The sequence below is a fragment of the Zingiber officinale genome, chromosome 2A, assembly GCF_018446385.1.
Source record: "Zingiber officinale cultivar Zhangliang chromosome 2A, Zo_v1.1, whole genome shotgun sequence".
Classification (NCBI taxonomy): domain Eukaryota; kingdom Viridiplantae; phylum Streptophyta; class Magnoliopsida; order Zingiberales; family Zingiberaceae; genus Zingiber; species Zingiber officinale.
This window is the reverse complement of record NC_055988.1, coordinates 111244684-111271090: the sequence shown is the minus strand read 5'-3', so window position 1 is coordinate 111271090 and position 26407 is coordinate 111244684. Positions and strand designations below refer to the sequence as shown.

Sequence of the window (26407 nt, the reverse complement as noted above, 5' to 3'; positions counted from 1 at the left end):
CTTGACTTGTTCAGCTTTTGAGTTTTTTGACATTCGCTGTTGTTCAGCGTAAGTCATCTTTATTCTTTTGTCAGACCTATAAGATGCTATAATGTCTTTTATGACATCCAGGTATAATTTGTGTGTTCAAATGATATCTCATGCCTAGGGTTGCAATTAGAATGGATATTCCTTTGTGCAACCTGGCCTTCTCTTGTGTCCGGTTCTCCCGCCCATGATATAACTTGGAACTATCCGATGAAAATAGTGCATCAATTTCGATAGAATTTCATAGGATGGAGGCCAAGGTCATCGGAATAACACGATGCGAAGAGGTTTCTGGCGGCTTGTGACTTCTGTTCTCCCGCTTCCATGCCATTGTTCCTCTTCGCCTTCGCTTATGTTCTCCCGCTTGTAAACCTGCCCACAGGCAGCCGGTTTGGACCGGCCCGGAATTATATCAACGGATCAGTTACCTGTTGACCCGATTAACGAGTACCTGAGCGGCCGAAGATTTACGGGTATTAGCTGAATTTAAATTCACCGAATTAAATTTACTTATATGTTGAAATGACATGAGCTGATAATTTCAGGCTGCTAGCCAGGGTTGATTTTTTCCAAGTGCGACGAGCAGAGAGACCGAGTGGTCGAGCGAATAGCCGAGCGAGTGACGCGAGCGGCCGGACGAGCATAAAGGCAGAGCGATTGAGCGAGTGGCCGGTCATGCGAGCAGAAAGACCGAGCGACCGAGCGAGCTGCCAGTCGGGCGAGCAGAAAGGCCAAACGACCGAGCAAGCCGATCGGGCAAAAAAATCGAGTGACCGAATGGACCGAAGCCTGCGAGAGTCGCAGTTTCCTTGAAACATATTCTCCCACCTTCGGCTGTGCTTCGAGGCTTCCGCGGGTCGTCTGTTTCCCAAGATACAATGGTTAACCGTGATTCCCACCAAGCACTGGTGGTCATGACAAACTGAGTGGTACCCGAACTATCACGGGACACTTCACCGAGCAAAAGTTTCAAGACATAGGAGGAGAGCTTCTGCTGCTTCGCAGCCTCCTTATATATGAGCTAAGATCAACGCCAGTGTTTCACTCGACCGTTTTGATTCTGCATTAATCTTACTTTAATGCATCCATTACACAAGCAACAATGGTTGGTCCACTTGGGCAAATTTTACCCCAATCGATCCGACATTCAGTGTGCGCATGTCGTGCTCGCACATGAGTCAATTTAGTTCAGTGTAATCCGGGCTCTAGATTTGCACCCCTCCTGCGCACCCACGCATGATAGAGAGCCTCTCTCCATGCATTTGTTTACATCATCAATGCATGTGAATCAATATAAATCAACCAACATACCAAGAAACTCACAATGTGGGACTAAAGTTTCATTCACAATGGAGCTTCTTTCCTCTTCCACCTCTTTTCCATTCACATCACTTATATTCAACAATCCCCCACATGAATGGAGATAGGGTATGTGATAATATTCAGCAGTTGAGTCCAGTATAGGACAGGTAGGTTTTACCCTTTGAACCTTTCCTTGTAAAGATCTGTTTGCTTACTGCTGATAGTAAACACGATATCCTTGAACTATTCTGCCGTCTATGTAAGCATTGCCATATCTCACCCAAGACTCTTCCTGATACAACTCAGTTCTCATGAGTGTGTTCATTTTTGGCCATGAACACGCCTGGTTCTGTGAGAAGTTCTAAGAATTATGCTTCCAATTCTCTTCGAAGCGGCCCCACTTCTTTCTCACATAGGTGATCACTCGAGAGTAGTCATATACTCGTCTTGATCATTAAAAGGCCATCGGCTTACCCCTGATCCAGTCACTGTTTTATTGGGATACCCCCCCCCCCCCAAAGTGTGTCTAGTCAGTGTAAATTAGTTGTTCCTTTAAACCTAGTTCTTGGGATCTCCCGTCAGTATAGGTTGGGTGTCCTCTTCACTGATCGCTGATAACGGCATCAAACTCATTCCACGTGATGAGCTTGCAACTAACCCTCTGTTTAACCCTTTAGTTAGCGGATCCGCTAGGTTATCCTTTGACTTCACATAGTCAATAGTGATAACTCCCGTTGAGAGTAGTTGTCTAATGGTATTATGTCTATGGCGTATATGTCTAGACTTACCATTATATGGATGGCTCTGTGCTCGACCAATTACTGATTGACTATTGCAATGTATGCAAATTGCCGACACATGTTTCAGCCATCTTGGAATATCTTCTAAGAATTGTCGTAGTCATTCAACCTCTTTACCACATTTGTAAAGAGCTACAAACTCAGATTTCATCGTGGATCTAGTTATTACCGTTTGCTTAGAAGATTCCCAGGAAATGGTTGCACCTACCAAAGTGAATACATATCCACTCGTAGACTTAGAGTCTTTTATGTTAGATATCCAACTAGCATCGTTGTATCCTTCGATCACAGTAGGATATCTCATATAATGCAATCCATATGCACAAGTATATCTCAAGTACTTCAGTACTCTTGTTATCCCTTTCCAGTGCTCAACACCTAGATTACTCATGTATTTACTCAGTTTACTTACTGTGTAGGTAAAGTCTAGTCGTGTACAACTCATCAAGTACATCAGACTTCTAATCACTTGAGAGTACTCTATCTGAGAGATACTTTCACCTTGATTTTTTGATAGATATTGACTCGTATCTATCGGCATTCGTGCCAACGCAGTATCACCCTTGGTGAATTTCTCAAGAATTTTGTCCACGTAATAAGACTGACTAAGAACAAGTTCTTCTGTTGGTCTAAAAATTTTGATTCCTAGAATCACATTAGATAGGCACATGTCTTTCATGTCAAATCTTGAGTTCAACATATCTTTAATGAATTTGATTATCTTATCATTACTTTCAATGATAAGTATGTCATCTACATATAGGTAGAAGATGACGTAGTTATTCTTTGTGACTTTCATGTAGACACATTTATCATATTCATTAATCTTGAATCCACATTCCTTCATGGTATTATCAAATTTTTCATGTCACTGCTTTGGTGCTTGTTTCAAGATATATAATAATTTCATCAATCTACAAACCTTGTTTTTCTATCCTGATACAGAAAATCCTTCCAGTTGCTCCATGTAGATTTTCTCTTCTAAATCCTCATTTAGAAAGGTTGTCTTTACATTCATCTGATGTATTTTGAGATTCCATAGAGCGTCAATAGCCAACAATACTTTAATAGAAGTTATTCTCGACATCAGAGAATACATATCAAAGTAATTAAGGTCTTCTTGTTGTCAGTATCCTTTGATTACCAATCTGGCCTTATATTTATCAATTATGTCATCTGGCTTCATTTTCTTCTTGAAGATCCACTTGCAACCTAGTGGTTTACTTCCAGAAGAAAGATCCACAAGTTCCCAAGTGTGGTTTTGCAAGATAGAGTCTATCTCAGATGCAATTGGCTCTCTCCAATGAGGTCCATCAGAAGAGCTTACAACTTCTGAGTAACTTCGGGGCTCACTTTCCAACATAAAAGTGATAAAATTTGATCCATAGGATTTTTCTAGCCGAGCTCTTTTGCTCCGTCTAAGCTTAACCTCCACTGGTTCCTCATCATCATCTTCACCTTGTGCTTCATATACTCGCTTTGAAGAGCTAGCATCCTCTCGGGTATTATATGGAAACATATGCTCGAAGAACGAAACATTTCTCAATTCTATTGTTGAGTTATTGTATATATCTAGTGTTTGTGACTCATACATCAAAAATTGATATGCACTGTTGTTCTGTGCATATTTAATAAATATGTAATCAACAGTCTTTAGTTCTATCTTAATCCTTTTCGGATTAGGCACCAACACTTTGGCAAGACACCCCCACATTCGTAAATATTTGTAGGATGGTTGTTTTCCATTCCACAACTCATAAGGACTCTTATCTATCTTCTTTCGAGACATCTTATTTAAAAGGTAATTAGCTGTTAACACAGTTTCCCCCCACATGAACTTTGGCAGTTCATAGCTTAATAGAAGAGCATTTATCATCTCTTTTAGAGTTCGATTCTTCCACTTAGTAATTCTATTTTGCTGAGGAGTATAAGGAGTTATTGTTTCATGTCTGATCCCATGTTCAACACATAACTCAGCGAACGGTGATATATATTCACCGCTTCGGTCACTTCGAACTACCTTAATATTTCTATTAAGATGGTTTTTAACCTCATTTTTATAGAGTGCAAATTCCTCTATAACTTCATCTTTACTTTTGAGAAGATATAAATAACAGTATTTTATGTTATCATCTACAAAAGTGATGAAGTATTTATTCTCACGACGTGTTGGTGTACCTTTGAGGTCGCACACGTTGCGCAGACGGCGGGCGCATGGTATCTCTGGCGTAATGGCCAGGGGGTGATTCTCAGGAACTGACGACCTGGGGTTTACCTCGTCATGTATCTATAGCCTGTGTACCTGCATGAACCTCCCTCCATATCTGTGGGGTCGGCACTAGGAGGACCGCTAAGGTAGCGGATCTACCTTTTTTTAAGGTCGCACATGTCAGTGTGAATTAGCTCGAGTGGTTCGTTGCTTCTTTCAATATGTTGAAAAGATGACCTTATCATTTTTGCTTCAACACAAATCTCACACTTGTGTTTCGGGTCAAGGTGGAATGCAGGTATGCTTTGCATATTTATTAATCTACGCAACACATCGTAGTTAACATGCCCTAGTCTACCATGCCACAAATATAAAGACTCAAACATATAAGTGGAAGAACTTTCATTTTTATTTATCTTAAGTCTAATGATCATTACATTGAGCTTGAATATCCCATCAGATACATAGTTTCTCCCAATAAGCATTCCATTCTTGGACAATACAACTCTATCTGACTCAAAAATAATGCAAAAATCATGCTTGCTTAACAGTGATCTAGACACTAGATGCTTCCGAATTTCTGGAACATACAGCACATTGTTTAGAGTAAGGTCCTTGCCCGAGGTCATCTTAAGCACCACTTTTTGTTGGCCCATGATGCCCAAAGTTGCTGAGTTCCCCATTAACAGTTTATTTCCAGTGATTTCTTTAAAGTTGTGGAATAGCTCCTTGTTGCAGCACACATGTCTGGTAGCTCCAGTATTGATCCACCATTGTCGTAGGTTTGAACCGATCAGGTTCAGTTCAGAGACCACACCACAGAGGTCGTCCATTTTTGGTCCCTCATTCAAGTTGGCCTCCTGCTTCTTCTTCGGCTTCTTGCACTCCAAAAATTTGTGATCCACTCGGTCACAGTTGAAGCACTTCCTATAGAATTTCTTCTTGCTAATGCCTCCTCTGGGTCCCATCTTGGAAGATTTGGGATTCTTCCGTTTCGAGCTTTGACTGTGCTCGACCACATTGGCTTTTACAGTAGCCTGAGAGAACAACTTTCTCTCTGAACTCTTGTTGTCTTCTTCGATGTGAAGTCTAACAATGAGTTCTTCCACATTCATCTCCTTCCGCTTGTGCTACAGGTAGTTCTTGAAGTCCTTCCACTCGGGGGCAACTTCTCAATGATAGCAGTCACTTGGAAGGTTTTACTCAGAATCATCCCTTCTGAGTGGATCTCGTGGAAGATCACCTGAAGCTCTTGAGCTTAGCTGATCACCATCTTGGAGTCAACCATCTTATAGTCCAAGAATCGATCCATGATGAACTTCTTGGCTCCTGCATTCTCCTTCTTGTACTTCTCGTTCAGGGACTCCTACAGCTCTTTATCCGTTCTCTTCATGCTATACACAACGTACAATGAGTCAGCAAGATAATTGAGGATGTAGTTTCGGCAAAGGAACTCAGAATGAGTCCATGTCTCCACTGCACTGATGGTCTGCATATCAGCATCCTCAGCACGCTTGGGAGGGTCCTCAGTCAAGAACCGAGCCAGATTAAGCGTGGTCAAGTAGAATAACATCTTCTACTACCACCTCTTAAAGTTCAACCCACTGAATTTCTCTGGCTTTTCCCCATGATTGATTGGCACTATTCCAATCAGGGCGGAGAGGACCTTCAGGTGTTGAGTCTGTTACACCTCAGCATTCTGTTCTGTGGTCATCTTAGCAGAATTGAGCATGTTTCAATATTGTTGAAAAACATAATCTGTAGCCGGAGATTTACAAGTATTAGCTGAATTTAAATTCATCGAATTAAATTCACTTATCTGTTGAAATGACTTGAGCTGATAATCTCAAGCTGCCAACAGGGGCTGTTTTTTTCCAACTGTTGCCAGCAGAGTGGTTAAGCGAGCAAAGTATCCACGCAGCAAAGTCAGAGCGGTCGAGTCCGAGCGTCCCAGACCGAGCTTCCGAGTGTCGATCGAATAGTGTGGTCGGGTAGAAGGAGAGTCCGACCGAGCAGAGCAGTTGGGTAGTTAGGCTGACCGGGCAAAGTAGCCGAGCGAGTGACGAGAGCGGCCAGGTGAGCAGAGAGACTGAACGGTCGGATGAGCAAAAAGACAGAGCAACCAAGCGAGTGGTCGGTCAGGTGAGCAGAAAGGCCGAGAGATCGAGCAAGTTGATCAGATAGAGAAACCGAGCAGCCAAAGAATCTAAGCAAGTGAATGGACCAAGGCCTGTGAGGGTCGTAGTTTCCTTGAAACATATTCGCCCACCTCTGGTGGTGCTTCGAGGCTTGCGCGAGTCATTTGTTTCCTAGGATACCACGGTTAACCATGATTCCCACCAAGCACTAGTGATCACGATGAACTGAGTGGTAAGTCATGCTCGCACATGAGTCAACTTGTTTCAGTGCAATTCGGACCATGGATTTGCACCCCTCCTGTGCACCCACGCATGAGAGCTAGAGAGTCTCTTCCTATACATTTGTGTCACATCATCAATGCATATGAATCAATATAAACCAACCAACATGCCAAGAAACTCCCAATGTGAGACTAAAGTTTCATTTACAATGGAGCATCTTTCCTTTTCTACCTCTTCTCCATTCATATCACTTATATCCAACATACGGTTCATGGGTAAATTAACCGAAACCGCTGGGTTTAGTTGATTTTTTTAAATATATATTATTTTTTAAAAAATTTAGTATATGTGATATATTTTTATTGATATAAATTTATTAAAAATAATGATATTATAGAGATTTAAACCTAGATCTCTGGGGTAGAAGCCAAATGTCTCATCGTATATCATATTGACATTGTTAGTTACTTTTTTAATAACTAAGTTTGTTGTTATATAAAATGGAGAGTAATAGAGTAAATAATAATTATTAATTAATTATTAATTAATTAAGCAAATTTTGTTAGTTAATTTAGAAAATTTTAATTTTTAAAATATAATAATAATTTTAAATCATGGTGAACTATGCATAAACCATAAATCGACAATTCCAGACCATGAACCGTAATTGTCTTGGACGGATAAGTTTAAGGGGCATCCTCCTAGAAACCTGCGGTTCTGAACCGTGGTCAAGTCTACCCACTTGCATGTCATCGTTCCTCTTCAGTTTCTATTCTCCAGCTTCCATGTCGTTGTTCCGCTTCCAATTTCCATGCCATGTTCCACTTCCTGAAGTTGGGTCTGGTCTCCCCACATTAGGTTCATAGTATTCCTTGATTCTAATTAAGATTTGACTATTTATTTCTTCTCACTCAATTCTACCAGATGGTTGCAAGTTCATAGAAATTCAAATAGCCAGATCCATTAATGAATTTTGGTTAAAACATATTGATCGATTTAGAGAGCTCAGATTATACTCACGTCAAGTCTTGTGACTTTTTGAAGTTGCAAGGAGTCCAAAGATATCCTCCGTTACTCATCTCGGACTCCCTAGAGGTGCTCTAATATTATATTAATTTTCAGCTAGAATTCTTGGGTCTGGTCTCCTAGAGGCCAGGTCCATGTTGGGCCTGATCTGAGAGTAAATTAGAACCAAGTTAGGCTTGGTCTCCCCACACCAGATCCAACTTAGTCCTGGTATGTTCTCAGATAAGATCCAATGTAGTCCTAGTCTCCATAAAACCAGGCCCAAGCATTCTAGCTGGAGACTTTTTGTAAGGATTTCTCAAGTGCAAAACAAGACAAGTGCAGCAGAATATATTTTCAAGATCCTTCTAGAAGATCCATGTGAAAGAAACTGTATACTAGTTGGATTTAGAGTTCTACCTTTGTTGTGTAAACAAGAACTTCCGACAGCAACTTTATCCTCGTTGGATCTTAGCATGATCAAGTGTTCGTGTCTCTTTCGATATCCGCACAAACACATTCTATCTATCTCACGAACTCACAAACTTGGAGAAGAGAAACCACCTAAGGTTGTGCTAGAAACCAAACAAGGAGATTTCGGCCAAAGAGGAAGAAAGATTAGATGAAGAACAAGAACACAAGTGTGTCTTCGTGAAATGAATCAAAACTCCTTTTGTACTCATTCAATTATCTTAATTGATATTAATATTTGTCTTCACCCAACGCATGATCAATTCAAAATTGACCACCTTTTTTCTCTTCATCCAATCTATGATTAATTTTAAATTAAACACTCCTCTTCCTTGATGAATTCAAATTCATCAAGTCACTCAATGAGTTTAACTCATTGATCCTCATCAATCCAAATTGACTCAATGAGTGTAATTCGAATTGGACGCAATCCAATAGTTAGATCTAATTGAGTCTAACTCAATGAACTTAATTCGGATTAGACTTAATCCATTGATCCATCATATGAAGCCATCTCTAAATTAATATGTTCTTTGTGTGTATGACTCAATAGGAACTCATAACATTCACAATGTGTCTAAAACCATTTTAAATACATAAGCAATGAGTGACATCTAGTAAAATATCATTGCTACTTAATTGACAAGAATATCGAAATCCGACCTAACCTTTCCATGTTTATTATCTTGTATGAGTCAATTCTTTTATCCTTGATATTTAATTGATCAATGAGACATAGACAATGTCATCCTCTTATCAATTTTTGTATTTCTTGATCTCTAAGTTGACACACTCAATCAAATAAACTCAATGTTTCATATTAACTCATTTGAGCATGACCATGTATTTTTGTGTCTTACTAATCAAGGCATTTACAGATATCGCTTTCGTCATATGGAATGAATAGATCTCATCTACATCACTCACATCCCTCCGCATAACTTATTGCATACCCAGTGATCGACTTTATAGTTCATTTTGTTACAGGTGACATTTGCCAATACTAAAGTACACAACTCCTTATGTAGGGAACCATAGTGATTTCAGGTCTAAGGACTATTCGTACTAATAGTCACTATGAGAATATTTATAATATTTATATGACGATCCATGAAACATTCTCATAGCAGGTCATTCAATACATATTCTCTAATATATATCCATGTATCAACCTAATATCTCATATTCATAACTTGTGAGATTAAGTCATCCCTTGACTTACATGCTAGTTTAAACACATTAATATTGTCCTTATATATTAATGTTTGACTAGCAATAATTAAAAGTAACATTCTATTTATGTATATACAATATCCCACTATTAATTCAACAAATTGATATACTATAAACTAGAACCTACTACCCTAAGATATTATTATACTTATTCATTCGACACTGAACTAATGTAAATATAATAATAAACTTTGCCTTTTATTAATTAATAAAATATGATTAAAAAAGTACTCTTATCAATCATCTCATAATTGGTACTAGGGCTAATATTAATATTTTTTTCTTGGTTCTACTAGAGAAGTTCAAAAATAGTAAATGAGGACACATTTGACTCCTTGGCACTTTAGAAACTCATATGACTTGGAATGAGTGTAATTTAAACTCTCTAGGCCGATCAATGGATTTTGTACACTATTTAGATTTCTGCGAATTTGGAACCATATGAAAAAGAAGAGTTTAGAGAAAGTAGATTTGATATCGAATCTTGCTTCTAATTTTAGTAGTTAATTTTTTATAAAAAAAAATCGAGTTGTATAAATCAACAGGTGAATTTAAGAGAAATTTACTTTTCCACGAGTGAAGAGAGAGTGAGGAAGAGAAATATTGAGGTTACATACATTCAAACTACTGAAATTATTTTAAAATTTAAACGTTTTAAATGTGGCTTGGATGTATTGTAAATCTGAGTATAAAAAGTTAATGTTGACAGGAGGAGTAGAACGGGAAGACCATCCAAATCAATGTACCTTTTGATCATTTCAAATTATGATGCATAATTTATTTATTTTTTACATTTGTGTGGGCCTTTGGTAAATTTCCAAAAGTACTATAATTTAAATGAATCAAAAATAGAAAAATAAAGACAGAAACTCCAGATTGCCGAGATAAATACAACAAAATGTTAAATCTAAATTTTCTTTTTAAAACAAATGAGTATATGGAGAATTCAAAATTACTATTTATTTTGAAATTTTTAGGTGCATACAAAGTTTCAGATTTAAAATAATATTTGTAGGAAGATAAAGCGACATTTAGAGGGAGACAAAAAAAAAAAAATCTTTTACATTTATTCTTTTCATGATCGTCATGAGATTAGATGTATCATTTTTTTCAAAAATATTTTCTCCTCTTTTATTATGCCCGTCCTTGTCAGCTTCTTCACTAACAGTTGACTACTATATATCCAATTGGGTGCCAATCAATTTCTAAATATATTTTGCTCCATTTATGGACTCCGATCCATTGTGCTAATCTATCGAGCTGTCACAAAAGTTCAGTGATCCTATTGCATCAGTCGACTGCAGTAAATTTAATAACCCTATTTTAATATCTCATTCCATATTTGTGGGCACGATTACACTCAAAAAGAGGCAAGAAATGCAATAAGTTTGGTTCGATGTGTTTCTCGGATATCTAAGGCTATGAGTGAATTTAGGAAAAAAAAGCATTGATGAACCTACAATGTCTATAATTTTAAATTCTTAATATGGTTTAAATTAGAGGAGTCATAAAGAACCATTTGATGGTATTAGTAAGTATGACAGACTTAAATCCCCTATGAGCTAATGATAAAACATCTCAAAGCTATGTCAATTTTAAAAATCCATAATTCTCTATTTAGGTTGTGAAATTCATATTTGAGGGCATGATTATACTTTGAGGATGTAAGGAGTATAATAAATTCTATTTGAAATGTTTGTAAAGTGTCCGAGTCAATCAACAAATTTTCACTAGAACTCGTTGGCGACCATAGAAGTCTCAGAATCATTTTAAACCAAACCCATTATACTTCTAAAATCCTCTTGAATATAACCATGCCCTCATACTTGAATTCCACAACCTAAATTGAGAGTAATGAATTTTTAAAATATTTATAGCCTTGACATAATTTGGCAAAAGCTCATCTTCCAAAGGGTTCCTAAAACTTCCCGAATTTAGACCATATCAATATTTTTAAATTTTGAACATTATAAGGTTATCATCAATTTTTTTTACTAAAACTCGTTGGTAGCCTTAATCACCTCATAATTTATTCAAATCAAGTTCTTGTACTCCTTGAATCCTTTTAAGTATAACCATATTCTTAGACCTAAATTTTATAACCTATATTGTGAGCCATGTATTTTTGAAATCTTCACCATCTTGAGACAATTTGACACAAGCACCTTAGAGGATATAGGCATGTCATACTCACTCATCAACCCTACCAAATGGGTTCTTAAGACTCCTCTAATCCATACTATGTCAAAATTTTAAACAATATAACTTCATCAATGAGTTTTGATTAAAATTCACTGATAACTTTAGGTATTAATTCGACTAAGATAGATATAAGTGTGGTCGAGGGGACGAATGTCACTCTTTGCCTACAAGGTTAATTTCCTAAATAAAATATAATAAGCAACAAAAATTAAAAAATTGAATCGGGCGTATATATCAGTGAACACATTTGAGGGTTGCTACGTCCCTAAGTTATTATGTCCAAGGCTATGCACATGTGGTCACTGTTTTTCTTCTTTTCGATAAATCATCTAAAGTTGAGAAATCTCTTGCAATCCGTCAAAAGAATACAATAGAATAAGAGTAATGAGAACTGAAAACAATAGAGCTTGACTGTGATTTGTCCGATGGAGAGTTGTTGTTCTCGTAACCCCTCGAGCTTCTTTTATAACCTTAGCTCGAATCTGCCCGTTGACTGATTCGGAGACCCAACAGTCAATTGCCTATCACAATTAGTTGATGATCTTCAAATTCTATCTACACCATGCCATTGATCTTTCTATCTTCAACTTCAATTCAAACGATCGCTCTAGTCGTAGTTGATTGTTCTGCCCATTAGTCGAGCGTGCTACGTCCAATTCTTCAGTTGATTCCTAAACTCATTGTGCATCTTCTATAGCCACCAATCAACTACGACAATCGACTACTGAACTTTTTGTTCGGCTTGTTGCAATCCTATCACTATCAGTCAACTGTTATAACTATTACACCTCAAACAGCCTCAACTTCAGGTATGAACCACCAAGATTTAATTGACTAATATCTTGACTTCGATCAGTTCTATGCTTGAGTCCGCCTAATACACTTGTTTACCCTTTGATCTAAGTGTACATTACACTCCACTCATTTGTCATGTAGTACCTTCCAGTCGTCAGGTCTTCTATCACCCTGTGTCCTTTGGCTGCTTTGAGTCTGTGACTCCACCTTAGCCATCCTTCTCACCTTGTTTGTGTAGGTTTCCTCTTTGATGGTCCATACTCTGATGCTCCTCGTCTTACAATCCCTCGGATGCGCTATCTTTCTCTAATCTTACAGATTGTGAGCCATCGAGCCCTGTGAAATTTGTACAACTTAACAAACACATCAAATTATCACAACAACTAACTTAAACTCTTTATCAATATCATCAAAATCATCAAGTTGGGGGAATGAGAAACCTAAAATTAGGCATATTAAAAACACTTCAAAATAATCTCATTATACTCCTCCTATTCTCCTTAGTATTCTCTCATACATGAATTGATATATTAAAATTGAGATATTCAATTTATTACAATCAATTGATTGATGAGCTAGTATCAATCGACTGATAGTGATAGGTCTATGATAAATCGGATAGAAATTTTAATAGTAGGTTGACATCCATAGAAGGGCATATTAAATTTAAGAATTGACCAAGATAGTGAAGAAGCAATCGACTATAAATGAAAGGTATAATAGAAAATTAATATTTTTTGAAAAATATAAAATTTAGATACTCAATTTGAATATTATATAAAATTAATTACTCACTTCAATAAATTATAAATATATTTTTTAAAAAAATATATATAAAAATTAAAATAAAAACATTCTTTGTTTTTTCCTAATCATAGAAGGACGTCCCATTTTTTTCTTTCTAATCAAAACCGTCTCATCCCATCATATCCCTTATAAAATAATATAATTGTCCTCTTTATCTCTATCATAAAGCAACTCCAACTGGTGCCCTTTTATACCATTTTAGTATAAAAAAGATATCATATCTCCTCCAATGGAGATCCCAAAACTTGTACCAAAATGATGTTGCACTGTTCACTTGCACCATTTTGGTGCAAGTACGGATTTTTTAATATAATATATTATATTCTTAAATTTATATTTAAAATATTCTTAAATATTATAAATTAATATTATTTAATTGAATTTAATTTATTATGTAAATTTTATATATTATAAATTTATATTAGTTATTAACTTAAATAATTAATATTTAAAATATTTGTTATATTACTAAGATTATCAATATATTAAAATTGATAATATTGATAATTTCATAACAAACACACAATTAAACATTTAAAATTTCAAAATACATAACACATAATCCATCATACAATTTAAAGATGCCACAAACACTAAAGTAAACATACATTTAAATAACTACAATAACATTGCAATACTAAACAAATCAATGTTTAATATTCTGGAAAATCACCTCCTAATAAACCACTGAAGTAATCATAAAATTTACCGGAACCATTCAAAGGATCTTGAGATCCTTGTTCTTCTTCTTGAGACGAATTGATCCTAGATCCTTCTCCTTGATGTGGAGTTGATTGAGATTTTTGGTTTTCAGTCCTCTTTTGTATAATTCTGACTTGTTCACCGCGAATAAATTCACGAATTATCAGATCAACAATGGTATTCAAATCTTTGAATAAAATTTTATTCTCTTCCTTGAACATAGCAACATTGGTACTTCGATCCAATGCCGCAACAAGTTCTTCATTCTGTGAAACCATTTTACTGAATTGTTGTTCATTCTTTCTCTTCAATTTTACTTTCTTCACCCCAATAGGTCTTTTAGTTGAAGTACCACCACTATCTGAATCAATGATGTTAAGATTAAACGAAGAGACATGTGGAGATGAAGGTGAATAAACATCTTTCTCGAGATTATATGATTGAGAATAATCAGCTTGAGCAGTTTGTCGTTGCACTCTCGTAGATGCAGCTTTGATGTTGTCACTGTTGAATTTCTCAATACCTTGAAGAATGCTCCACACATGTCCAAATTTGAAGCCCTTTGAGTAATTAGGGTCTTGTACTAATAACATTTGAGCATGATTCATCTGTAAGAAAATAATACAATTATGAAACAAAATTAATAACTAAATTAGATATTGAAAATAACTTGGATAGTCTACAAAAGAAATAATGAAAACAACTTACAATATCTTCCTCTGATGCTCCACTTGGATTCAATTCTTCGATTTGTCATTGCAACCCTTCAATTTGGAAACAGCAGCAATCATAGTATTGATTCTTTTTTGTAATGATCTTCTCGGTCGCTCTGAATTTTTAAAATTTGGATCTTGATTATACTCTATCTCAACTCTTGCCCAAAATTGATCCTTTTTTTGGTTGATTCCTATGATTGGATTTTGAGAAATATGAAGATAAACATGACATAAATGTTTATCTTCTTCAACTGAGTAGGATGATGAACGAGAATTCGAACTCATTTTTTTCAAGAGTAAAGGTGCATTGTGATGACCATGTCTAGTATGCCATTATATAGGAAAAAATTATGTGCATTGAATAAGATTTGTGTGTGCATTGTGATGTCCTGTCACCTGCAAAAATAATAGTGTTGTGTGTGCATTGTGATGTCCCATCTTCTGAAATAATTATAATAGTGTGTGCATTGTGATGTCTCATTATCTGTAAAAATAATAGTGTTATGTGTTCATTGTAATGTCCCATCTCTTGAAATAATTATCATGATGTGTGCATTGTGATGCCCCGTCGTCTGCAAAAATAATAATGTTGTGTGTGTATTGCGATGTCTCATCTCTTGAAATAATAATAATGGTGTGTGCATTGTGATGTCCTTTCATCTGCAAAAATAATAATGTTGTGTGTGCATTGTGATGTCCCATCTCCTAAAAATATAATAGTGTTGTGTGTTCATTATAATGTCCCATCTTCTGAAATAATTATAATAGTGTGGGCATTGTGATGCCCCGTCATCTGAAAAAAAATAGTGTTGTGTGTTCATTGTAATGTCCCATCTCCTGAAATAATTATCATAATGTGTGCATTGTGATGTCCCGTCGTCTGCAAAAAAAATAATATTGTGTGTGCATTGCGATGTCCCATCTCCTGAAATAATAATAATGGTGTGTGCATTGTGATGTCCTTTCATCTGCAAAAATAATAATGTTGTGTGTGCATTGTGATGCCCCATCTCCTAAAAAAATAATAGTGTTGTGTGTTCATTGTAATGTACCATCTTCTAAAATAATTATAATAGTGTGTGCATTGTGATGTCTCATCACCTGCAAAAATAATAGTATTGTGTATACATTATAAATACATATCATAACTGAAAACAATTCAATCACATTCTTCATCTCAAAAAATTAGTGCTAGATATGAAGGTACATCAAATTTATCATCCTCAAGCTCTGAAGATGATGATATATTTGAAGCACACAGAAGGCTTATCACTCAGGCGATCTACCGAAACAATATAATCAGGTCATTTTGAAACATCTGAGTGAAGAAAGCAACAAAGGCAAACATCAAGGATCTATTCCTGGTCACATAGTGATCAATCGTAATAGAGAAGCCGCTGATCGTAATCTATTCAATGATTACTTTGCCGAAAATCCTACATATAATGTTGCAATGTTTCGAAGAAGATTCCGGATGGAAAGAAATTTATTTATGCGTATTTTTAACGAGGTTAGTAATCATGATAATTATTTTGTGCAGAAAAGAGACGGAGTTGGAAAACTTGGTTTATCAGGTTTACAAAAAATGACAGCTGCATTTCGAATATTGGCATATGGTGTACTGGCAGACACTACTGGTGAGTACATCAAAATAGGAGAATCAACTGTCATAGAAAGTGTGAAAAGATTTTGCCATGCTGTTGTTGAAGTATTTGGAGGACAGTACCTGCGATCACCCAATGCTAATGATGTTACCAGGCTTCTTCATATTGGTGAGCAGCGTGGTTTTCCTGGTATGTTGGGTAATCTAGATTGCATGCATTGAAGGTGGAAAATTTTCCCAACAGCATGGGCTGGGCAATATTCTGGTCGTAGTGGAAAGCCAACAATTATTCTAGAAGTTGTAGCTGATTATGATATTTGGATATGACATGCATATTTCGGTTTACCTGAATCTAACAATGACATTAATGTATTGGAGTCTTCTCATCTTTTTTCTAACCTTGCTCAAGGTATTGCTCCCCTTGCTCGTTATGTCATTCAAGGAAAAGAATACAACATGGGTTTCTATTTAGTTTGATGGTATATACCCAAAATGGTCTACACTTGTTTAAACAATTCAAGATTCACGCAGTACAAAGAATAAGTTGTTTGCAATGAAACAAGAGGCATGTAGAAAAGATGTTGAGCGAGTATTTGGAGTACTCCAATCACACTTTGCAATTGTTGCAGGACCTTTACGTTTTTGGCAGAAAAATATTTTACATGATATAATGACTTCATGTATGATTATACATAATATGATAATTGAAGATGAGCGCAATATGAATACCTCAATTGTTGATCAAGGTGAAGTCTCGTCGGCTGCAGATGTTGATACAACAGTAGATGACAATACCCGATTTCAAGAGTTTCTCGCTAGATATGAAGGAATCAAAAATAAAAATGCTCACTTTGCCCTTAGAAATGCATTAATTGAGTATTTGTGGGAACAATTTGGTAATTCTAATAATTAAGGTTCATAATGATGTATTATTAATGAAGTGTTATTTGTATTATTAATGAATTATTAATGAAGTGTTATTTGTTTTGTGAAAATATTTTACAAAAATTATCTAAATTGTTTATGATTGTGTATTGTCTTTAAATATTAAATATTAGTATGTTTATTAAATTATTTCTAACAAAATTACAAAATACTAATTTTAATTTTCTTGTAACTAAAAACATAATATCATAAAAATTAGTTATCATGTACAATAAAATTTTTAATTTTAATAGTAATTATTATCATAATAAAAATATTTAACAAATTAATATGTATATTGATAATAAATTATAAGATGGAAAAATAGAATATTCTAAATAATATTCCTTTTAGGGTAGGAAATGATGTGCATTGGTTGAAGTTGAAAAATTTTTTGTGCTTAAATGATAACAAATTGGTGTTGAAAGTGCACCAAAATAAGTTTTGTGGTTGGAGATGGTCTAAGGATTAAATATAGCGTCAACAGATTTAATTTGTTTAATAATATTCACATTATATAGTAGCAATTATGATTTTCTAATTGTTACAATATATATTTAACATGATAAAAATATTCAAATTATAATAATTACATTCGTAATTATTACAACATACAGATTCAACTTTGTTATATTTAAGATGATAAAAATATTCACATTATAATATTTGTAGTTTTAGAACACACGGATTTAATTTTGTTCACTAATATATTCAAATTGTAGTATTTATAATTTTATAATTGATACAATATTGGTTTGACCTGCTTACTTAATATCAATACAAAATTAATATTTATAACCGTTATGATTTCATGAACTAATTAAATTACCATAGCTGTTGTACCTCATCCGATCGGTTCACGATTTGATAGAGTTCGGGGTAGCAATGTCATTTCATAGAGGAAAACTAGTGGAGTAGGATGTCTTTTCGATTAAAAAAAAAAAAGCAACGTCCATTCCAATAAAAGGCCACTCCCTTTTATTTTATTTTTTTAACCTGAAAAATATAAAATGATATCTCTCTCGTGTGTTTGTGTGGCTTTGTGTAAAAGACAATAATATGTTCCTGTTTTTGGCGATTGGCAATTTGGCATGAGACTGCTGGTGGCTGACCGAGACGATGAAGCAAGAAGCAGCTTAAAAATAGTGCGCCGAAGAGAGACATCGATCTCGCAACCAAATGGAAACGGGATGACCTCTCCATCTCTCGCGCTATCTCCATTCTCCTCCTCCCAACCCGACTCTTTCTTCTCCTCTCGCCTCCATCATGCGCGTTTCAAACTTGCCCAATAATCGCATCTCCATCCCAAACGCATCTTTCAATTCCTTTCTTAACTTTTGTTGAACTGCAAGCATTTACCATTCCGTTCCCGTTTCTGTGGGCGAACCCTAACGCACGATTGTAATCCTATTTCTATCGGTTTCCTTGATGATGATCACAAAGATGCAATTTTTTTTATGATCCGCCCCTAAAGATCCCGTCTTTCTATTGGCAATCCTCCTCGTTTTTGTTGTTTTTGTCTTTTTTACTTTGAGAGGAAGAGAAAGATATCACCGATGAGTCATCCGTGCTCTTCCGATCCGCCTCCCCGGCGCTCCTCCAAGCCCGCCTCCGTGCTCCCCTACAAGACTCCCAACCTGCGCGACCATTACCGCATCGGGAAGAAGCTGGGGCAGGGGCAGTTCGGCACCACGTACCTGTGTGTTGACAAGAACGACGACAAGGAGTACGCGTGCAAGTCCATCCCCAAGCGCAAGCTCCTGTGCCGCGACGACTACGAGGACGTCTGGCGCGAGATCCAGATCATGCACCACCTGTCTGAGCACCCCAATGTGGTGAGGATCAAGGGCACTTTCGAGGACGCCCTCTTCGTGCATCTGGTCATGGAGCTGTGCGCCGGAGGGGAGCTCTTCGATAGGATCATCCTCAAGGGCCATTACAGCGAGAGGAAGGCCGCGCAATTGCTCAAGACCATCGTGGGGGTCGTGGAGGCCTGCCACTCGCTAGGGGTGATGCATCGGGACCTAAAACCGGAGAATTTCTTGTTTGCCAGCGTCGACGAGGACGCGGCTCTCAAAGCCACCGACTTTGGCCTCTCTGTCTTCTACAAGCCAGGTCTCATTCTTCTTCTCTCTTTTCTCGTTTCTTATTTTCCTTATTGAAGCCCACAATCTCATCATTGCTCCTTATCCTTGATTGTGCAAGGCCTTGTTTATGATCAGGAAAGAAACTCTTTCTCAACATAAATTAAAGCACTGTTTTTTCTCTAATATAAGAAACCCAAAAGGAGCAATCTACTGAATTTCATCACATTTTTTTATTGAATAAGATTATTTGAGATAATGAATGGCCTTGTGTTGAAGTGCACAATAGAAATGCAGATTCCAGTATTCATTCCATTTAGTTTCATTTAGACGGTACTCATAGAGTGCATGATTCTAATCCACAAACAATTGGCTAATTATATGGTTTCTTATGTCTGTTTCAAATATGCAAAATGGAGGTAAAAGATGGATCTACATAATTTCAAAGTTCATTTGCATGCAAGTTTGCAATTAGAGATTATATAGTGGATTCCAGAATGCCATCTCTCTTTGATTGTTGGTTGAAATATTACTTGGATATTGATACAAGTTCATATGGAAGTTCACCATGTACAATTATTGTTTTCTGATTAGTAGATCTTGTTGCTTTAATGAGCCACATCATTTATATTATAGAGTGCTGATATCTTCTTTTGTGCTAGAAGTGAATATTTGGTTCCTCAATAAATTAAGTAATCCAATGATTAATTATTCTAATTATGAGATAGTAGCATATTTTGACTAACACATAATGACTTTTCTTAGTTGCTGTCTCAGCTTATATGTAAAACATTTCATTTTGAAATTTGTTGATTAGTTGTCAAGTATTATTACAGCTTGGATTAGGGTCTAGAGATTTTGAGAGCATTTTCTCATTACATTTCCTCTAATGAAAGTTTCTCCAGTAATTACATGCAGTAATCACCATGTACAATTATCACTGTCTTTACACAGCTAAATTTAATAGGTCTAAATTCCTCCTGTGAATTGTTTCACTTGTTCTTTTGACCTTTGACAGAATGTGTGGAGAATATTTATCCAATTTCCTTATAATTATCAATATCAAGTTTTGATACGACATAATATTTTTGTGTTGATAACATCTTTTTTTTGAGATGTTAGCATTTGCTGAGCCAAAGCTTTGTAGTTAAATAACATGGAAACACAAGAGGTACTGTTTAATCTGATTTTTTATGCGACTTGTAGGTGATACATTTTCTGATGTTGTTGGGAGTCCGTATTATGTTGCACCTGAAGTATTGCGAAAATTATATGGACCAGAAGCAGATGTTTGGAGTGCTGGAGTCATCTTATATATTTTGTTAAGTGGAGTGCCACCTTTCTGGGCAGGTGTATCACTTATAGTCTTACTTGTTTCTTTTACAGTCTGATACCGAATAGTGTTTACCTATTTTACAAAATTTTGGCAGCTCATATTGGTATTTTACTTTGCTCCCAGAAACTGAAGCGGGGATATTTAGACAGATTATCAAGGGTTCTATAGATTTTGAAACTGAACCATGGCCTACAATATCTGAAAGTGCTAAGGATCTGATAAGAAAGATGCTAAACAGAAATCCCAGGGAAAGATTTACAGCACACCAAGTTCTTTGTAAGTATCTTTGGAAGAATTTTATTATTAAAATTAGGGTTGCAAGAAGAACAGACATCTGACCCTTTTTTTTGTTTGGTTATTTCTTTTTTACGCCTGAGTTTCTTCTTCTAGGTCACCCATGGATTATTGATGATAATGTCGCACCAGATAAACCATTGGATTCTGCTGTTCTATCACGGCTTAAGCAGTTCTCCGCGATGAACAAGCTCAAGAAAATGGCTTTACGGGTAACTCTAAATTTTGACATCCTTTAGAATATATATGACAAGTTTATTTTGTGATCTAGTTTGCTTAGATGCAATATTCATGTGTCAGATTTATACCTATGATAGAGTAACTATATTATCAACAAAATACATTCATTGGTACTCTGTGCTTTACAACTTTGCGTCTTGCTCTCCTCAGCTAACTAGAAAGTTTCACTGAATTTGTTTCAGGATATAAATTAAGCTACTAAGATTTTTATATGACATTGTTTGTGTGGTTTTCATAGGGTGTAAATAATTTGGTTTACTTTTACATGAGCTTTTAGCCACAACTAATGTTAAACAATTGTTATCAGAAGTATTGTTAGCAATAAAGCTACGGATGATGATTATATATGAGGAAAAAATTACAAACTTTATCACTTATTGTGTCATTTAATAACAATTCTATAAAACAAATTATCAATTAATGACGTAAAAGATTGTCACTGATGTCAATTTTAGTGATACATCAAATTAATTCTATCATTAATATTTTTAGGCATTAGCTTAAGCTTACAAATCTAGCAACGACATTTTTTTGCTAAAATTTTTAGTGGCATTATTAAATTTGAGTGATAATTTTTCTTCACTAATATTATACTTTTTATAAAGATCCTTTTTGACTTTATTCATGGTAGTTATTGAATAGCAATGTTAGAGTTAATAGTTCAAGACAACATTCTCGTTTAGTTACTAAGTATTACCTTGGTTATTTTGTTGATGAATGGTTTTATTTTAAATATCAAATACAATTACTTATTATTGTCAATTGACAATAAAATTCATGTAGTTGCTTTAAACAGTTGTTATTGGTAACTTTTGAAACAATTGTCCATGGTTTAAAATCTCATATCATTTTGGTTGAAATAGTCGAAACATATCATTTTGATAAATTACCAAAACTTGATACTACTCGACATTAAAACAATGTTTTTTTTGTCATCGTACCAATTATGTCAACAAGTTTCATTTTATATCAACATTTAACACCCCTTGGTATGCTAAAATTCAGATAATGTTGATCTTATTCTAATTTGTCTCCATACAAGATAATCTCAAAATCATAGCATTTCAAATGAAAAGAAAATATAGTTTATTTTTTCTTCTTTATCTCTTTCCTCTTTCCACCTCCAATTTACTACCGGCACCATACATTAGAACATCAGCATGATACCAAATGATATCGTTCTAGTGAAAGACCAAAACACTGACATAACTCGAGATTTCAAACTTGCAATTGCCTATGGATTTAATTTGATCATCACTCTAAAGTGCTTGTATTCTTGTGAACTTGTGTTCTCTGAGTAAGCCTATGGGTTTTATATTGATAATTGTTGAATTAAACTTTAATTCAATAATAGTTACAGATATGAATTGTATTCTTTCAGTTGGCTTCTTCAGTGCTGCACTATAATGGTAAAGAATAACTGAGGAGGGATACATATTTTAAATTATAGCTCTACATGTATATAAGAATGCCATGTGAATGTATAACTAGGAGATCCTTTCTAAAAGCTTCAATCACAATGCTAGAATAGATGGATCTTTTGTTAAGGTTGTTACATGCCTCGGTAGTTACAGATATGAATTGTATTCTTTCAGTTGTCTTCTTCAGTGCTGCACTATAATGGTAAAGAATAACTGAGTAGGGATACATATTTTAAATTATAGATCTACATGTATATAAGAATGCCATGTGCATGAATAACTAGGAGATCCTTTCTAAAAGCTTCAATCACAATGCTAGAATAGATGGATCTTTTATTTAGGATGTTACATGCCTCGGTAGTCATACCTATGCTTGTTTTATTTAATGATCTTCAATTATGTTCCTTACAAAGTCCTATCAATTCACAACAACATGGAATACAAATGTTTGAATCATGGAACTTGAAATCATAGTTTATACAAGGTTTCTTTACTTAGTATTTACAAGAAAGAAATATTATCACATAAATATGAGTGGCGAATGCATACTACATCCTTAAATATGGTTAGAGTAACCATGAGAAACTCTAAAGAAACATCTATAGTAGTAACTGCAGTTATGGTGATTCGAAGTATCTAAACCTTATTTTGAAAAAAGAAATTCTCATCAACACATACCTCGAGAGATCATCGTAAGTTTTTAAGTTTTATTCTCTTCTAACACAACCATGGAAAATAATAGATATCCTAACATTGTCTCTGTAAAATAATGGATCCAATATCTACCACAAAGATATATATTTATATGCTTTTAAAATATAGATTGGATTGCATAATTATTTATGCCAATAATTTGCTTAGAATATTACCTTAAGTATAAATAAATTTCATCTATTATGTTATTTTTTTAATTGATGCTTAGTCACTTTTGATTTCTTTAGTCGGCCTTGTGAACTTTTATATATTTAAGCTTGGAACTTCATTGTTCACTTTTGATTTCATTAGTCGGCCTTGTGAACTTTTATATATTTAAGCTTGGAACTTCATTGTCGTCTTTGTTCATGGCTCAAATGAATAAATGTTTACTTCAATTTGACTTATAATACTCCTAGTCTAAATATTTCTATACTCTAATCTTCAAACTCTTCATTTACCCTCATCTCGCCCTCAATGTGAAATACCTTATGTTTGATTTCAGACATTGACACTCACTCGATTGATCTTGCATAAATTTAGAAAAGAAACGAGGAGGATCCATACGCTTGTCTGATATTCATACTAAAGTCTTGGTGATGTAGATCAATATACTTTTAAGCACTAAGTGTAGATAGTTGAATGACTCATTGTACAACAAATATGTGATCACATAGTTGAAAATGGCATGTAGCTCATGTCGTATGAAAGTAACTTCGGTAGTAGGCTTACTACTGAGGATTTCTTAATTTCTACAGGTCATTGCTGAAAGCCTCTCAGAAGAAGAGATTGGAGGTCTAAGAGAGTTGTTTAAAATGATCGATACAGACAACAGTGGAACCATAACATTTGAAGAGCTAAAAGAAGGGTTAAGAAGAGTAGGGTCTGAGCTGATGGAATCTGAAATCAAAATGCTCATGGATGCGGTATGGATATTCAACTAACATTAGTATATTTTAACTTGTCACTTTCACCTTATTGTACATTCCACTTAATAGTGATCTTTGAAACTATAGTTTTGATCAAGTGAATTGGCTGCAGGCTGACATTGACAAAAGTGGCACAATAGATTATGGTGAATTCCTTGCGGCAACAGTTCACATGAATAAACTAGAGAGAGAGGAGAACTTGATGTCGGCTTTCGCATTCTTTGATAAAGATGGAAGTGGTTACATAACAATTGATGAACTTTCACAGGCGTGCAAACAATTTGGGCTTGAAGATTTCAAACTCGACGACATGATCAAGGAAGTAGATCAAAATAATGTGAGCCATATCTCCTAGTCCTTTCTTGCTCTCCAGTCTTGCCAATGTTAATTTCATTTACTATCCTTTAGTTTCTTGATAACATTTTCTTGTATTTATGTCAATGTGATATCGTAGGATGGGCAAATCGACTACAACGAATTCACTGCCATGATGAGAAAAGGCATCAGTGGAGGGGTGGTTGGAAGGAGGACCATGAGAACTAACATGAACTTTAACTTGGGCGATGCACTCAAGACTGATCGCTAACAAAAAGACAGTGACAAGCGATAGAGAGTGTACACAATGCTCCAGAAGTGGTATAGGCATTTTTTTTCCTTCTTTTTTTTTTCCCCATTCGATGAAGTTACTAGGGACTCCGAGTCTTATGCCAATGTTCACTATTAATGGATAGATACCTTACAAGGATCATTAATGAACGGTTTAATGGTGATTCAATGAGTAATTAATCGGTTGCTTATGCATCTTTGGATCATGTTATTTCATATTAAATAGTGTTGGCAATGTTGTCTTGAGATATATATTTCATGCATCCTTTTCTTCTATGATAAAAAGATTAGTCATTGGAAAGCTACCCATAAAGTTAAGAGTAACTATATTAATTAACTCTAATAAGTATAATATATTAAAATAAAATATCATATTCTATTTTTGTTTTTTTCCCTTTTACAGTGAACCTCAGTGGAAAATATTTAAAATTATTTTAAAAAATATTTTCAACTTAGTTTGATTTTCAAACAATCAAATTAAAAAAAAATATTTAATGCTTTGGCCAACTGAGAGATAATTGAATGAATTTAGGTGGTGTTTGATTAAATGATAGGAATGATTATGAGTATGTGTTTGATAGTAGTTCGGATCCTCTGTCCCGAATTTTTTCTGTCCCCATGTCTCACTGCCGATCGGACGATCCAGATTACATCTCAAGGTAATATGACATCTTTAAGATGTGTGCAGTATTCTTGTGATGTGCAATGCATCCTTGAGATGTAATCTGGACCGTCCGATTGGCAGTGGGACATGGGGACAGAGAAAGTTCGGGACAGAGGATCCGAACTAGTTTGATAGTAGAACATTACTAAATGACTAGAATTTGGTCCGTTAAAATATATTTTGTAAGTCATTATTAAGGATATTTTAGTAATATCATCTCTATATATTAATTATATGCATGTATTACAAATCAATTCTGGCCAAATAGATTACCGTTGATAGTAAGATGGAATAAGAATGAGAATGGAAATAAAACTCATCTAATTATATAGATTTAGTTAATTCCCATAAATTTAGAAATCATTCTCAAACTCACAATCTAAATATTATTTTTTACTATCATTCCATTCTCTCATTCCGAAATCCATCAACTAAGCATCCCCTTAGTTAACTCAGAAACGGAATGCAATCAAATTTGTTTAATTATCATAATTTTTTTCATCAATTTCGTTATTCTTTAATTATCATACAATTCTGAACTGACTTTTGAAGTTAGTCACGAGAGGTGAAATTAATTTCTGAAATGATTTCAAACAGATTTCTAAACTTGATACTAAAGTCTAAATTAATTCTCAAAATTATTTGAAAAAGATCCCAAAAATAACTTCTTAAACAATATGAAACGTCAAAAGATAATTTTGAAAATTGTTGATCTATTTATAAAATTATTTTATAGTTTTGCCTGAATACTTGGAAACTATCAGTTTTGTTTTTGAAATTATTTAATTTTTTATTATTATTTATCAATCCTAGAATTATTTAAAATTTACTCTTTTTTTAAATCAACTTCAAGAATTACATCCTTTCCCGGATTATTTTGAAATTAAAATGTTTTTAATTAATTGTAAAAACTATTTTTATGGAGTTATGAAAACTTTGGAGACTAATTTTCAATCTATATATCTAATTTCTACAATTTATTAT

General features: G+C 34.9%; 2 protein-coding genes across 2 annotated transcripts; one reads left to right on the top strand and one right to left on the bottom strand.

The window, feature by feature from the left end:
• Positions 1-13864: 13864 nt before the first annotated feature.
• Positions 13865-14521, bottom strand: LOC122043902. Its single transcript, XM_042604466.1, has one exon. It carries the CDS (start codon positions 14519-14521, stop codon positions 13865-13867), a length of 657 nt encoding a protein of 218 aa, XP_042460400.1.
• Positions 14522-18210: 3689 nt separating this feature from the next.
• On the top strand, positions 18211-24954 carry LOC122041935 (calcium-dependent protein kinase 28-like). Its single transcript, XM_042601827.1, has 7 exons — positions 18211-19271; positions 20447-20590; positions 20700-20852; positions 20967-21082; positions 23983-24150; positions 24266-24490; positions 24608-24954. Exons 1-7 carry the CDS (start codon positions 18713-18715, stop codon positions 24737-24739), a joined length of 1497 nt encoding a protein of 498 aa, XP_042457761.1. The 5' UTR covers positions 18211-18712; the 3' UTR covers positions 24740-24954.
• Positions 24955-26407: the final 1453 nt, after the last annotated feature.